This window comes from Chelonoidis abingdonii, chromosome 1 (assembly GCF_003597395.2).
Source record: "Chelonoidis abingdonii isolate Lonesome George chromosome 1, CheloAbing_2.0, whole genome shotgun sequence".
NCBI lineage: Eukaryota > Metazoa > Chordata > Testudines > Testudinidae > Chelonoidis > Chelonoidis abingdonii.
In genome coordinates, this window is record NC_133769.1 from 11,077,409 (window position 1) to 11,092,314 (window position 14,906).

General features: G+C 55.3%; 1 protein-coding gene across 1 annotated transcript in view; it reads right to left on the reverse strand.

Moving 5' to 3' along the window:
* SND1 (staphylococcal nuclease and tudor domain containing 1) overlaps positions 1 to 14,906 on the reverse strand; it is a 446,649-nt gene that overhangs the window by 78,998 nt on the left and 352,745 nt on the right. Inside the window, exon 15 of the mRNA XM_075061914.1 lies at positions 9,228 to 9,369. Coding sequence (XP_074918015.1) covers positions 9,228 to 9,369 — 142 coding nt within the window. The remainder of the gene's footprint in view (positions 1 to 9,227; positions 9,370 to 14,906) is intronic.

A 14,906-nucleotide genomic window follows, 5' to 3' on the forward strand; every position in this document is an offset into this window, starting at 1 on the left:
AGGAGCCAGAGAGGTTTGGTGCCCTGGACTGGTCCCCGAGAAAGCCCTCCGCCCCATGACATGCAGCTTGTCCATTATCGCCCGGGGGTGTGAGATGCTCCCAGAGCACAGGGCATCACTAAGGCCCCACATCATTCAGACAAGGACCTCGACCCCGTGCCCTTGGGGGAGCCTGTGCTGCGACAGGGGGAAGGCTCTGGTGTGTCTACCCAGCGCTTTAGCCCAGCCGCCTCCTGGCCACTGTTACAGCCCTGCTGGTGACTACGACAACTGAGCCAAATGAAGCCACACAGCTTCAGTGGCTGCTGCCCCAGACCTCTGAGCCAAATTCTCCGGGGCCTCCGCAGCACCCAGTGCTGAGTGAAGCCATCCTGGAAAGGAATGGGGCTTTCTGCATGGAGGGGAAGTGTGGGGAGAGGGGAACAACACTGTCCCTTCCTGATTGCCATAAAACAGTAATTCAATTACAGAAAGCAAAGAGAATTCCGAAGGCTCAGCAGCCCCACTGATTGTCTCGTTAAGGGCAGAAACACAGGGAACACAATTACACCAGCTATCTGAATCATTCATGCCCCTGCGACAGCAGTGCAGGATTCCACTCAGACGTACAGAGGCCCTAGCAGTGTTGTGCTGGGGGAGAATCTCGCCGCCCTAATTCATGGGGGGCGGTGGGGGCTTGTTCCCCATGCCTTTCCTGTGAGCAATTCTTGTGGTGTCAGTCCTGCCCTCCCAGCTCCCAGGGTTCGTGAGTATGCAGAAATCACCCCAGAGCAGCATCATGCAGCCAAAGCCTGCAGTCTGCCAGCCAGGTGCAAAAACGGCACCACGTCCAGCCCAAGGGGTGGGAGCAGGAGCCCTGGTGCAGGGAGAGTTTGGCTCTACACTCTGAATGAACAGCAACACATATTCATACAGTGTACACAGGGAGTGACTGGCACTGGGGTGGCACTGGAGATGAGCTCTCAGGGCAAGCCGAGAGAATCCTCTGTGCCAGCTGCTCCCAAGCCTGCCATCCCGCAGACATGTTATTTAGTGGTTTTCCCCCCAAGTGGGAGTTTTATCGCTTATTAAAATTTGAAGATGTCAGAGGCCCTGGCACGGGGAGTCTCCCTTGTCTTTTGCAGCTGACGTTAAGGCTAGTTAATTATAAGTAAGATCGTTCAGCGACTTGTGCCCACACACAGAGGAGCTGGCGTCGCACACGCCTCCCACAAGCACACATCTAGCTCCGATTCTGGAAAATGGCTGTATGGAAGCAGCAACACTTTGCCCACTGCGCAGGGTGCAAACTTCCTTCCGCCCAGCTGTGCAGCGCAGAGACAGACACTGAGGTGGTGGGAAGTCCCTACGTTCCAGACAGTTTGCATAGGTGAGATCGCCAGTCACTCACGGGGAAGGAAGCAGCAGGATCACCCCAGCACAAGCAGCGCTGATGGAGCTGGCGCTCCAGCTAGTGGTGTCCTGCGGACGGACAAGGAGCATGGACTCACAGCAACTGATCCACAGCGAACCAGAGGACAGGAGGCAGCCACGAGGTGGGCAAAGGAGCCAGGCAAACACCACAGCTGTGTAGCATTGAGACGGGGTTGGAAAACTGCATATTTGCCCACTGGCATGGGCAACAGGCGTCACTGCGGCACCACAACATTGGCCATCTCTGCAGCAGCTGCCACATCCAGCGCAGAACCCAACTCTTCTCTGACCGCGCTTTCCATTTGTAGTTCTCAGGGCTTCACCAAGGCAGGTAGGCATCACCACCCCCTCTCACAGCTGGGGAAACTGAGGCATAGAGGGGCAGTGGCTTGCCCAGTAGCAGTGCTGGGAACAGAATTCAGGTCCCTGAGTCCCAGGACAGTCCCTAACTGCCAGGCCTCTCCATCAGCTTCACCAGCTGCAAAACATCTACTCCAAATCCTGCAGCACATGGCCAGCGCAACCTGGGCTCTGCAGCCAAGGAAGAACTTAGAGCCACAGTGTCACGGAGTGTGGGGGGACACAAGGCCCTGCAACCCCCCACTTCCTGTGATTCACCGTGACTCTCAGCCAGCCAGTAAAGCAGAAGGTTTATTTAGACAACAGGAACACAGTCCCAGACAGGTCTTGCGGGATCCTCCCCAATTAGGTCCATCTTGAGGTCCCAGGGGCACGACAGCCCCATTGGAGGATCAGAGCCACGTCTGGGTTTCCCTCCGTTACACCAGCCACCTCCTGAAAGTCTCCCCCCCTAGAGTCTCCTCCTCTAGCCTTTGTTCAGCTTCCCGGACAGAGGTGTCACCTGGCCTCTACCCCCTTCCTGAGTTGTCATGTTACATGCTCAGGTATCTTTCCTCAAGGCCAGTCTCCCATCCCGCAATGCAGACCGTCCTCCCAGGCCAACACTCCCCACTCAGCATTCACAGCCCACAGTAAGAACAGTCCCAGTTCACCACACACAGACCTGCCCTCTCCCGCTACTGAACGACACTGATACCGACACCGCCCACCCCCTGCCCACTCCACCCTGCTGGAGCACAAAGGCCCTAGCAGAGAGTCCCTGGACTGTCACTGTCCGAGCCACAAAAGGCTGCAGAGCAGAACTCCAGCGAACTGCCCACTCCATGCCCTGCACAGTGGCAGCAGGAGGGGCCCTTGGTGCTGGCTCCGGTTCTTAATATCCTAGTAGCTCCTGCGGGCCCCGGCTGAGATCCGCTTGGCACAGCCCACCTGCGAGTGATGCAGAATCCTTGCCCCACAGTGCTCACAAGATTAGGGGGGTGGGGGTCGCTATGCTCAGGGAGAATTAGAGACGTGCCCAAGGCCACCCCACACAGATCCCTGGTGCGTTAGCCCAGACCAGCCTTCTGCTGCTTGGGTTCCCTGAGCCTCTCAGGGTGGGGTGGGTCTCTAGCCACCTGCTAATTTCAGGGGCCCAGGGAAGGTTAAAGACAGCAGCAGCAGGGGAGCGAGGAAGAAAGACCTTGCTCCTCTATCAAGCGTCAGCTTTTCAAGGGCACAGATTGCTCTCCATCTCCCAGATAAAAGGACTGAAAGCAGGTTAAGGCTGTAAATTTAAACCTCTCCTGAAAATTTCTTCCTCTGGTAGAGGCGAGAGCCAGAGTCTACAGAACCCTCCTGTCTGTGTGACGCCTATCTATTTATGCGCTTACTGAATTTTTCATAACTGAGTTAAGAATGATCAGTGTTCAGGGTTATCCTTTGTACATGGTTATCACCATAGAAACAAGAACAAGAGAGATAAACACAGCCCCACATTGTCTCCCATTGATGGAGCCAGGAGAACACAGCAGGGGAAGCGGGAAGCTCTGTGCACTGCAACTTGCACAATAATCAAGTACTCTGAAGTCAACAGCATCGGAGAAGAAGAGCTGGTCCCATCCACAGGGACAAAGGGTGTGCAGCAGCCTCCTCTGGTTATTTGTACCTACTGCTGCTACCACCCTGCTAGGCTGCCAACAGAGTCTGGTAGCTATTAATAAAGGCTCCACGGCATTTAGGAAGGGCTACAGATGGGCTAAGTATTAGTTCAGAAATGGACCAGTAATAGGAGTTCTTAAAACACCCCACAACACTGTTCAGCATTTTTGTAGGACCTATAGGAATAAAAAAAACCTCTCTCACACCTTTCCATGCAGATCTTGCAACATTAGTGACTGCAATAGGTTCCAAGCGGTCAGTGATGCTGGTGCACAAGCTAGGAAATGAACCAGCTTTACCAGGGCAGGAACGTCTCGCTTCTAGCTTCTGGAAGAGGGATGCGTGCAAAACACATTGGTGATGTGTCCGTAATTCACCAGGCAGCCCCTGAGTCAATCAGAGTTCAGTGCAGAGGGAATTCAGTGGTCATCCTATCCCCAGGTCGGTTTCATGTAACAGCTTCCCTCTGCCAATAGTCCTCCCCAGAAACTGGAGACTCTTGGGAACTGGGGGTGATGGAGGCCTTGGCCCTGTTACAGTAATTGGGCTACGTATTTACCCTCGTTGCAAGCTCAGTGCAAAGAGTGCAGGAACATTCATAAAGTGTCACAATAACCGGTAGCAACACGTGTTGATGGGAAAACATACGAAGGGGGCAAAAAAGCCAAATTAGCCCAAACAAAACAGCCTCCAGATATAGCCCAAGGACTGAGTCACATTAGAAATCAGTGACCCAAAACTGGGAGGGGAAACTAGGTCTAACTGGTAGATAATGTAATGACGGGATGGGCTGTTCCATCCATCACTCCTTTTTGGGTCCTTACAGCAAGAGGCTTTGGGGAAAGAGACGGAAGAACAGACAGAACCTACTTGAGTGAGCTCCACCATTCTGGCTGCCATGCCCCACCATCTCTTGGGACCGTGGGCCTTTTCCCTCCCGATAATGAGTGGTGGCCAGAAAAAGGGACCCAGCTGACATCGCCATCCCTACTGGCTCCGGCTCAATCCCAACCACCACCCGGGATAAAACAGGATTGGACTTAGCAGCAGCCTCAGCCCATCTCAGCTAACGTCATCTCTTCTCCCCATAAGAAGAGTTATCACTGCCTTTCTACCATCGCAGAGACTGGCAAACAGGGGCCTTTTCCTTCCCCAACTCCCTCTGGTGAAAGGGAAAGGGGACGCAGGAGGCTGTTACAGGAAAAGCTCTACTCAGCATTTTACATTGCACAGGCTGTAGCTGTTTTTCCTTGTTTTCTGTATCCTTAACAAAAGGTGAACAGGCTGCTCCGTGGTGCATATGCCACGGTGCGAAGCAGGCGGAGATCCCTGTGTACCAACCCTGAGCTTGTGTAACACTGGGCAGTGACTGGCTTGTTAGCACCTTAGCCTACACATTCCCTCAAACACAGCAGTTTTTCACGAGACTCCATGCTGTTTCCACAGCTGGTGCAGCTGCACTGGCAGGAGTGCTGGTGCAAACATGCCGGGTCGCCAGCCCTGCTCCGAGCAGGGGCACATGGCAGATGGCTATGCCTGCCAGCCGCTGCTGTACACAAAGGAGTGTGTGGTGGAGATGTACCCTTTTGGCAGCACAGAGTGCGGGCACATTACACACATCCCTAGTACAGTGCACTGAGGCACCACTACACTCCCCTTGGTGAGCAGAGCCCCGTCAGAATACTGGGGCGGGGCAGGAAGTATAAAAGGAAGGCTCTGCAGCTCACTTGGGCTGGAGCCAGCAGAGGAGATGGATGCCTGTGCCCTGCTGCGGCACCAGGAACAGAACCTGAGCTCGGCCGCACCCTGCCCCTAGAGGAGACAGACCCAGAGGAGCTCGAGGACCAGTGGACACCAGAAGTACCAAATTCCAGGGAGGCAGGAGGAAGCCAAGGAGCACCTGAAGACAGGTTGGATACAGGGCTGACTGCTTCTGGGTCAGTGTGTTGCGGCTGGACCCCTGCCAACCCGGGACGGATCACTCTGCCGCTGTTAGGGCCCTGGGCTGGGACACGGTGGTGTAGGGTGGGCCCACATCCCCCTGCCACTACTCAGTTTAGGCCAGGAGGCCTGTACTTCTTGACTCCCCCTCCCCCCACTAGCACCCTGGACTGCCCATTGGGTGCTCAACCTCTCTGGAGCCCCTAGACCGTGCGGGTGCTCATGCCTAGCTGAACCCCGAGACTGTGTGTGTTTGCTGGCTGCTAAGCCCACAAGCTGAAGCGAAAGCCTGCTCCCTGCTCTGCCCCACCCATAGGGCTAGAGCTACTGACTGGGTGTGTTTGCCGGCTACCTTAGCCTGGAGGCTTAGGCTACAGCCGGCTATCAGCCCTGTCCCGCCCCGCCAGCTAGGGCCCAACTGTTCATTTTTGTCAGCCCCAGCTGAGAGGCTGGGGGCTAAAGACTACATCAGGCGCTGCCCCACCCACGGGTAGGGACCAAAGCCCCAGACTGTTGTGGTGCGTTTGCCTGTTTGTGGTTCTGGGCCTGGTGGACTGCATATGGCCCAGCCCTGCCGGTGTGGCCCGAGCCCCAAGACTACCACCCCTGACAACGAGGCAGAGTGACCTCCCTCCCCAGTAGAGAGCGAGGGTACAAACAGCAGTGTAGACAGGGAGAGCAAGGACAGCCTGAACCTTGTGGGAACGTACCTGCATAGATACCTATAGGGCTCTACTCACCCAGCCAGTGCCTCTCATGGCTACTGTGCTATATCGAGCAGCAGTGTCCCACAGCTGCAGTGAAAGACTCCAGCAGTGGAGAAAGGCTCTGGCAGGAGGCAGGCAGTGGGAAAGGCGCCAGCAGTGAGGAACCTGCCTTCCACTGCGCCATGTACCACACCTACCCTACATGCCGCCACCACTGGGGTGCAGTCGAGACACCCTCTGGCAGCCCCAGGCCGAGCTACCTAGTGCCAGGCTGGGGGTTCGTAGCCCTGGGAGAGGCCTGGCTTCAGTCAGAAGTGGGGCAGAGGGATGAGGACAAGTGACCCGAATCAAAGCCAGACGGGAGAGTCTGAATTATCCAGATGGAAACATAACATCACAGAAGAGCTGGCCAACATGCTCCCCACCAAAAACGTAAGGTGCACTGACCCCACTCTGTACACAGAGGTCTGGGCCATCTGCCACCCCCCGTGAGTGGGTCCTGGGCCAGGGGTCCTGGGCATCCCCTCTACCAGGAGAGTCAAACACGTTCAGCTTCACACACCAGCGCCTGGGTTACGCTGCCACAGGGCCAGACAGACAGCACCTAGGTACTGCGGAGGAGCCCTACCTGCATCCGGCCATTGATTGCACGGGGAAGAGCCATTCCTAGCACAGAATTTGCAGCTCTCACAGATTCCTTTCAAACAACCCCTGAGGATTCCCGAGGGCTTGCCCGGCACAGAGGTGGGGACCTGGGCCAGGGAGACAATTGGATGGCTACCGCAGAGATACCAATCTCCTAGCACGCAGCTCGCACCGGAACCGGCACCCAAGCCAGGGTGCAGGGCAAAGCGGCATGAGGAAATGCCATCTCGTCACAGAGAGTTTGTCCAGTCAGCCATATGCTCGGCCACAAGAACCCCAGGTCCAGGATGTATCCATGTGTGGCAGTGGCACAGGGAGCCCAACAGCTTGCAAACAGCAAGAACATCCCCTCAAAACACATCCCCCTCCCCGGGACACAAAACACCTGCGAAGCCAGGAGCAGAGGCGGCCGGCAGAACAGGGCCCAGAGCTCCTAGCACTGAGCTGCAAGCAGCTCAGAACCGTTGCTTGATTAACAGAGGGCTTTTAGTATACAAGGGCCACAGCTGTTTTCGCAACGCTCCACTGTAGCTACCAGCTAATACATTTCACATCTGTTCAGCTCACTGCTCAATGAGATTCAGGACCCGACTCTGGGAGGGCTGCAGCAGATACACCAGCAGCCTGCTGGGAGGCCACAGAGTGACCCTGCTACCACTCGGACTCTGCCTGAACCACTCCAAGAGCTGGCTGGAGAATAAGTTGGTTGCATGGAGACCAAACAGAGCAGTGTCACCATGGAGCCGCTGACGTCGGGGCACCCGAGAGGAGCAGAGACCAGCGGGGCTTGGGATACTCCCTGCCGGCCTGGCTAGGCACCGTAAGGACATCCCTCACCTGGAGGAGAGCCCCAGTGCGGCATTTTCCTTCCACAGGGAGCCTGGGTCACGGGAAAGCCCAGATTTAGGCACCAGGCAGAGAAGTGTGGAGAGATAAATAGAAGTGTTAATAAAACAAAGAACTGAACCAGAGCCAGCTGTCTTGCCTTCCTCCTACATCATGACTCAAAGGCTCAGCTGCCCATGCCACGTGGGATCTCCCTGGGGACCAGCGGAGGGAAGAAAGCCGAGGTCTGTTTGTAGGCCAACGGCCAGGCCTCCATGACTGCCTGCCAGTGACCCAGAGACCCTTCTCTGCACCCTGGCAGGAGGAAGGGAGGATCTCCAGTGAGAGCAGAGCTGTGCAAACAAGCGCCGGAGCGCGTGTGGCCCCAGTCTCAGCCGTTAACGTGGCCCTGGCGCCGGGATTCTGACAGCTTAGCACTCTCGCCTCAGCAGAGCCCGCAGTCATGTCTGATTACGGCGCCCCAGCTCGATTAATCCCTCTAGAAGGCATAGCAAGTTGCAGAGTGATCATTAACTTCACATGCAATGAGAGAGATGCTCAACAAGAACTGACAGTGGGGGAAGCAGCTGTGATGTCGGGCCCCATATCCTTCAGCAAGACGCACTGCGTCCTGTGACTCCATCTACCTGCCGAAAGAAGAGTGAGAGGCAAGGGGAGGCAGTTCCAAGGGCCTGGCAGGGAGGAGGAGACCCGGGGCAGATGGCAAGTGGCTGCCAGCAAGCCCGCTGTGGCCAGGCGAGACTCATCACCCAAGAGATCTGTGAGAACGAAGAGGCAGAGCAGACTTCACGGGCTCAGTGCCGAGCGTGATGGGGAAAGACGCTGCCTCACCCGTAACAACACAGCCCCTCCAGGAGGCAGCAAGCGCCAAGAAAGGCACGTTTTACTGCTCATCAGCGGGGAAGAAATGAAGCATATGGCTCCTTGAGCGCATAAACGAACATTGTTCCAAGCACATGGCTCGAGGCTGTGCTTTGCCGGGAGAGATGAAGGCACAGGACAGACAGAGCTACGTGTGGATGGAACAGAGCAGAGTAGCTGGCTCAGGTACCAGGGCCGCCAGGAGGGGCCAGGGCCCAAACCTGGATCTCCCCTGTAGGAGGCAGTGAGCCATGGGAAGATGGAAGAAAGCGGGCTCTGAGCTGGAGATAAGTTGAGGGGGGGTCCCCTAGAAACACTGGCCCAGGGCCAAAGCAGGCACTAGGGAAAAAGAGCCTCTCCACCTGGAAGGGCACCAGGCAGGTTTACACAGCGCAGGACATGTGGCCAAGGTGCTGCAAGGCCCAGACCTGGGTTAAGTGCTGCTCGCTCCCCTGCACACAAAGAGCCGATGCTGGCAGAACATCAGGGGCCACAGCAGCGTGGGGAGGGGAGACCCCGGAGGGAGCATGCACTCTGTGCCCTCCTGGCCTTAGGAGAATCAGACTCAGATCAGTTACAAAGAGAGCTGGGGCACTGGGATGGACACACGGACTGGGGACCTTCCCCCATTCCAAACACTTCTCACGCTGCGGCATGGCAGGCCTGAGAGCTCCCGCGTGGTGAAGGGAGACAACAAGCCATGCCCCTGCCGGGCACCGCAGATCAAGGGCAGGCTGAGCCGCTGCCCGCCCAGCAAGGGACGGACACAGCACGCGCACAAGCCCCACACCCACAAACACAAGGCTGGCTCACCTGCTAGCAGGAAGGTGATAAGGCAGGTTTCCTTTGGCATGTACAGCTTGAGCCGAGAGCCGCTGAAGACGTACTCCACCACCGCCTCGGAGCGGCCGGCCCGCTGCAGGAAGGGCAGGAATTGCTTGGCCTTCTGGGTGTCCTGGGAGAGCAAGAAAGGAGAGAGAACATTCGAGACTGATGGTGCGAGGGGGAACCCACACCCTGTGGGACAAGACACAAACCCCAGCCTGGGCCGGCGAGGGATCGAACCTGGCCTTGGCCTCCAAGCACAGGCCCCTGCCGCTCAGGCCAGAGACTGAAGCCCGCTGGCTGGGGACAGAGGGGCTGACGAACCTGGGGCCACCAGCCAGAGGGGACAGTGGCACTTGGCCCATAATGAGTCACCATTAAGATGAGGCTTGGCCTGTTCAGTGGTGTAACTGGCTGGCTGGGAGACTCTCCCTGGGGAGCACAGCACTTCCCAGTGCGAGGTGGAGAATCTGCTCCAGGGAGCCAAGCCCTGACCCCAGCTCCCAGCAGATGGTGGGGTCAGCCAGGTAGCAGGGCACATTTGCACTAGGGAGCCCCTTGGGCAGGGAAGGGGAGAGTTGAGTTTTCTGGCAGGGCAGCAGTCAGGTACTCCTGCCCGGCACCCACTCGTATGCCCAGCTGCATGCAGGCTGCGAGCAGGGCTACAGCCCAAGCTGGCAGCAGGGCCAGGGACCAAACCCCACAAGGCCTGGTGCTGCCCTGCACAGCCTCTTATCTCACTGACAGTGATTCGAGTCCTCCACCCACCCAGCAGGACAGGCAACGGGAAGCTGGGCTGGCCTCCACACAGGGGTCTCCAAGGCCTTGTCTCCCCAGAGACGTCCATGGTTTAGCTGCCCTTCGCCCTCCCAGGCCTGAGACTCTTCCATTTGGATCCTTCCGGCTTAGCTCAAATCCCTTCCCAAGAGAGACAAGCTGCATGGAGAAAGGGCAGCTCTTCCCCCAGACCCGGAGGCCTGGGCTGAGGCTACACTGGGATAACGAACCTGAGTTTGTACGGAAAATCCTTCCTGAATAGACAAGGCCTGAATGCAGCCTTGGAGCTGGGCTCCCGTAGCCTCCTTCCCCAGCTGTCGAGGCTGCTCGGGTCAGGTCTCTGAACCTGCTCTAGCAAGCCAGGGCAACAGCACCCGAGAAACACCCATGTGCCCTACCAGCTGTGGGGCAGCATCTGGGCACGAGTGGCTGATGGTCCTGGGGGAGTCCCTGCTGAATTCAGCCCCACGAGAGACCAGCCGCTCAGACGATCCATGGAGCACTCAGGGCTGAGCAGATGTCAGTACTGTCTCAGTGTTTCCATGTGCTCCCCCATCCATCTCTACCTGACATCTCGTCTCATACTCTGATAGGGAGCTCTCTGGGGCAGGGGCCGGCTTTTCACCCTGTGATTCTACAGCACCCAGCACAATACAGGCCTGGCTCCCGGGTGCTATGTAATGCAAATCATCACTAACAATGCTCAGTTATCTACCTGGCCCCACAGTCTGCGTGCCTGACCTTGGCATAGCACCTAGCCTTCCTCAACGAAGGCGCTTGCGTCTCAGGACCTCTGTGCTGCAAGAACACGCTCTTTCTGTCAGGCTCAGAGCCACCCATGGGTTCCTCTCCCCACCCATCACACAAGATGTCCTGTTTAAGACACTGCAGCAAGAAGGCAGGTGCCAAAATCCTCTGCAGCTAGCTCCCCCCTGCCAGGCTAGCTCCCCTGCCCTAGGCAGTTCCACTAAATCCCGCCTATTTGAGCATTGGTGCGGGTGAATAGGAGAGATGCCAGCTGACCTGGAATACCCAACTCCAGCAACCTCTCACCCCCCCCTCCCCCCGTTAAATATAACCCGGTGGCGATGCAGCCCTCGGCAGAGCAGCAAGTGCTTCCCTTTCACAGGGAATCTTGCCTCAACTGAATGCCGCACTTTGGCTTGTTGCTTTGAGTGGAGCAGGCAGCACTGTATATAAATGAATGGATATTGGTTAGTGAAAAGTCAACGTGCCATGAGCAAGGGTCAGTGGTGGTGCAGGGACCCCGAGTGCTTGGTGAAATGCAGCAGCACCACACTAATGCCTGGCACGCTTTCATTAGACAGGCCCAGACATTGAGGGAGGGCTCAGAACGATATTTACAGTAATGAGATTCAGTGTTCTTTCAAATGGACCCATCACAGCAGAAACAGCAGGAAGACAGTCTCCTCCCAGTTCACTGCTGCTTTCCTTGATAGAAACCAGAGCAGATCGGCAGCTTAAGTTCGTGGAAAATTCCCACATGCCCAACTTCCCTCCCCACCCAGAACAGAGCAGAGGCAAACAGGACAGACGTCCAACAGGTCAGAAAGCACCAACAGATTAAGACCATTTGCTAAACAGGCTTGAATCTCAGGTCATTATTCATAGGCTGGGCCGATAATTTGGGAAAGCATTACCTAACTGATTATCTCAAATCGCCAGGTTATTGACTTATTTTGAACCAGAGGCCTTAGCCAATAACTGAGCAATCTGTACATTTCAGACGGAAGACGCTGAACGTCACGGACTTCTGGTTTATTTCACCCGGGGAAAAAAAGCTGTTCCTAAAATAAAATGCAGCCAGGTGGCTTTTTATTTCACTGTGTCTTTAATTTAGAAAAATGAATGGGAAGGGAAGGGAAAAGCTAGCTGCAGCTGAAAAACTTTCTTCCCTTCAGTGAAAGCTTGGATCTAGTTCACTGAAGGGCTGCCTGACCAGACTGCTAAAGAGAGACGTAGATGGAAACTCACTATAATCACAGTTCCCAAGATCCGGCCCCACCGCTGAACGGTTTGCACTGCAGAAAAGGGCTTACTGGGAAGGGGCAGGGGCATTCAAATGCCATATTTTATGGCAAAGGTTAGAGCAGAGAGCTCGCTGCTCCAGCTATGGGACGTGAATGTAAATTGGAAGCAGCTCCCTGACTCGGAAACTCATTATTTCCAGCGCAGTCAGCAAGCGAAAAGAAATGGCTATCTGCATACATTCCTTAGCCCAGACTGCGAGCCAGGTTGCGATTACACGCCCGCGTGTCACTCTGGGAAAATTAAGTGGCGAGGGGGAAGTGGGAGCAGTGCATACGCTGACAACAGCCGAATCCCGACTGACAACATGCGTCCACACCTCTCAGACTCTCATTAACAGGACGCGACCTGCAGGTTTTCAGATGTGACCAAAAAAAGAAAGCAAGGAGGGAGCGGGCGGGCGAGTGGAGGCAGCCATAAATCTTTGGAGCAGGACAGCAAGAGGTGCTTTGGCAGCGGCATGGCAGATCAGACTTGCAGACGGGAAGAAAGGTGACTATCATGGCCCATCTGGAGCTGCCGATCCCCGGGGCGCACAAGAAGCGATGACAGCGTCCCAGCATGAGAAGGAAGCAGCTGATGCCAAGCAAGGCAACAACAGTGATTTGCACTCCAACCGTACAGCAGCTCACCAGAGAGGAAGGACGTCCCAATGGTTAGAGCGCTAGCCTGGGACGAGAGATCTGTCTTCAATTTCCTGCTCCACCACTGACTCCCTGAGAGGCCCTGGGTGAGTCACTTAATCTCCCCGGTATAATAGCACGGAGGGTAAATGCACTGAAACTTGTGACACTCGACTGAAGGGGGCTAGAGAAATAGCGGTGAAGGAACCAGAGGGCCTTAGAATGCGGTACAGACACTGAACCCTGCAAACAGGTCCAGAGTCACACCAGGAGTCAGTGACAGCCTGGATTAGAACCCAGGGTCTTGACTCCAGACACTAGACTACACAGTCTATAAGCCGCCTCACTAGCAAGCCGCAGGGGGATGTGGAAGAAGCTGTTCTGGGTTCCCTCGACTCGGACTGAAGGAGTTCTTCAAGGATGACTCGGGACTGTTCCCATTTAGATATTTTTGTTGATGCCTTGGCACAAGAAGCAGGAATGCGCTAACGAAACATGCGGATGACCCCATGCTGGTAGGCATCGTCAATAAAGAGGAGGATCAGAATATCATACAGGGCGGCCGTGAAGCCTGGCCTAACAGCAATGGGATGAAATGTAAGAGCACAAAGTGCAGGGGAGTAACAACAAGAATGTCTGTTACAAGCTCAGGGCTCATTGGGTGACAGCCACAGAAGAGAAGAGGCCTTGGCATGTGGGTCGATCACAGACAATGACAAGCCACCAATGTGATGCTGCTGTAAAACAAGTAAAGTGCAATCCTTGTGTGCACTGGGTGAGGGAAGTGTTAATGCCATTGGATAAAGCACTGCTGAGCCCTCCTTTGGAATACCGTGTACGGTTCATCAGCACCGGAAAGGTGCAGCTGAGACCTACTAGGATGACCCAGGGAAGGGAAGCCTGTCTTCTGAGAGGGGCCTGGGAGAGCTTGGCTTGTTTGGCCTAGCACAATGCAAGCTGAGAGGGGATCTGACTGCTCTCTACAAATACAGCAGGGGTAGATACTGACGGGAAATGGAAGAACAGAGTGTTTTGCATTCGTTTCCCCCCAACAACAAACTGTCCACACACACAGATGAAGCTGTCAGTTCAGTAGGTACCAGTCTTACCAATAACCAAAGCACTCCCAGGTGCCGTAAGTTTGAGATTCCAGCTGTGGAACCTGGACCCATTCCACATATCAAAAGCTCTTGCCACACTCCAAGGGCTAGAGTGCTGGAGCTGCTGTCCTTCAGGACAAAGTAAAAGGACAGAGGGATAGAAAGCTGGCTAGATCATCGGGCTCAACGGGTAGCGATCAATGGCTCAATGGCTAGTTGGCGGCCGGTATCAAGCAGAGTGCCCCAAGGGTCGGTGCTGGGGCCAGTTTTGTTCAATATCTTCATTAATGATCAGGAGGATGGCAGATGGCATGGATTGCATTCTCAGCAAATTTGCAGATGACACCAAACTGGGAGGAGTGGTAGATATGCTAGAGGATAGGGATAGGATACAGAGGGACCTAGACAAATTAGATGATTGGGTCAAAAGAAATCTGATGAGGTTCAACAAGGACAAGTGCAGAGTCCTGCACTTAGGACAGAAGAATCCCATGCACAGTTACAGACTAGGGACCAAATGGCTAGGCAGCAGTTCTGCAGAAAAGGACCTAGGGGTTACAGTGGAAGAGAAGCTGGATATGAGTTGACAGTGTGCCCTTGTTGCCAAGAAGGCTAATGGCACTTTGGGCTGTATAAGTAGGGGCACTGCCTACAGATCGAGGCACGTGATCATTCCCCTCTATTCGACACTGGTGAGGCCTCATCTAGAGTACTGTGTCCAGTTTTGGGCCCCACACTACAAGAAGGATGTGGAAAGACTGGAAAGAGTCCAGTGGAGGGCAACAAAAATGATTAGGGGGCTGGGGCACATGGCTTATGAGGAGAGGCTGAGGGAACTGGGCTTGTTTAGCCTGCAGAAGAGAAGAATGAGGGGGGATTTAATAGCTGCTTTCAACTACCTGAAAGGGGGTTCCAAAGAGGATGGAGCCTGCTTTGAGCAGGGGGTTGGACTAGATGACCTCCTGAGGTCATCTAGATGATCCAACCCTGATATTCTATGATTCTCCGATCCGCTCCCTTTACACTCTGCTCACCATGCACCCTGCAACACTGGCCATTGCAACCGTTTTCTTCCACAGCTTGGCTCTGAGATGTAGAGAAGAGCATTTAGAGGAGCC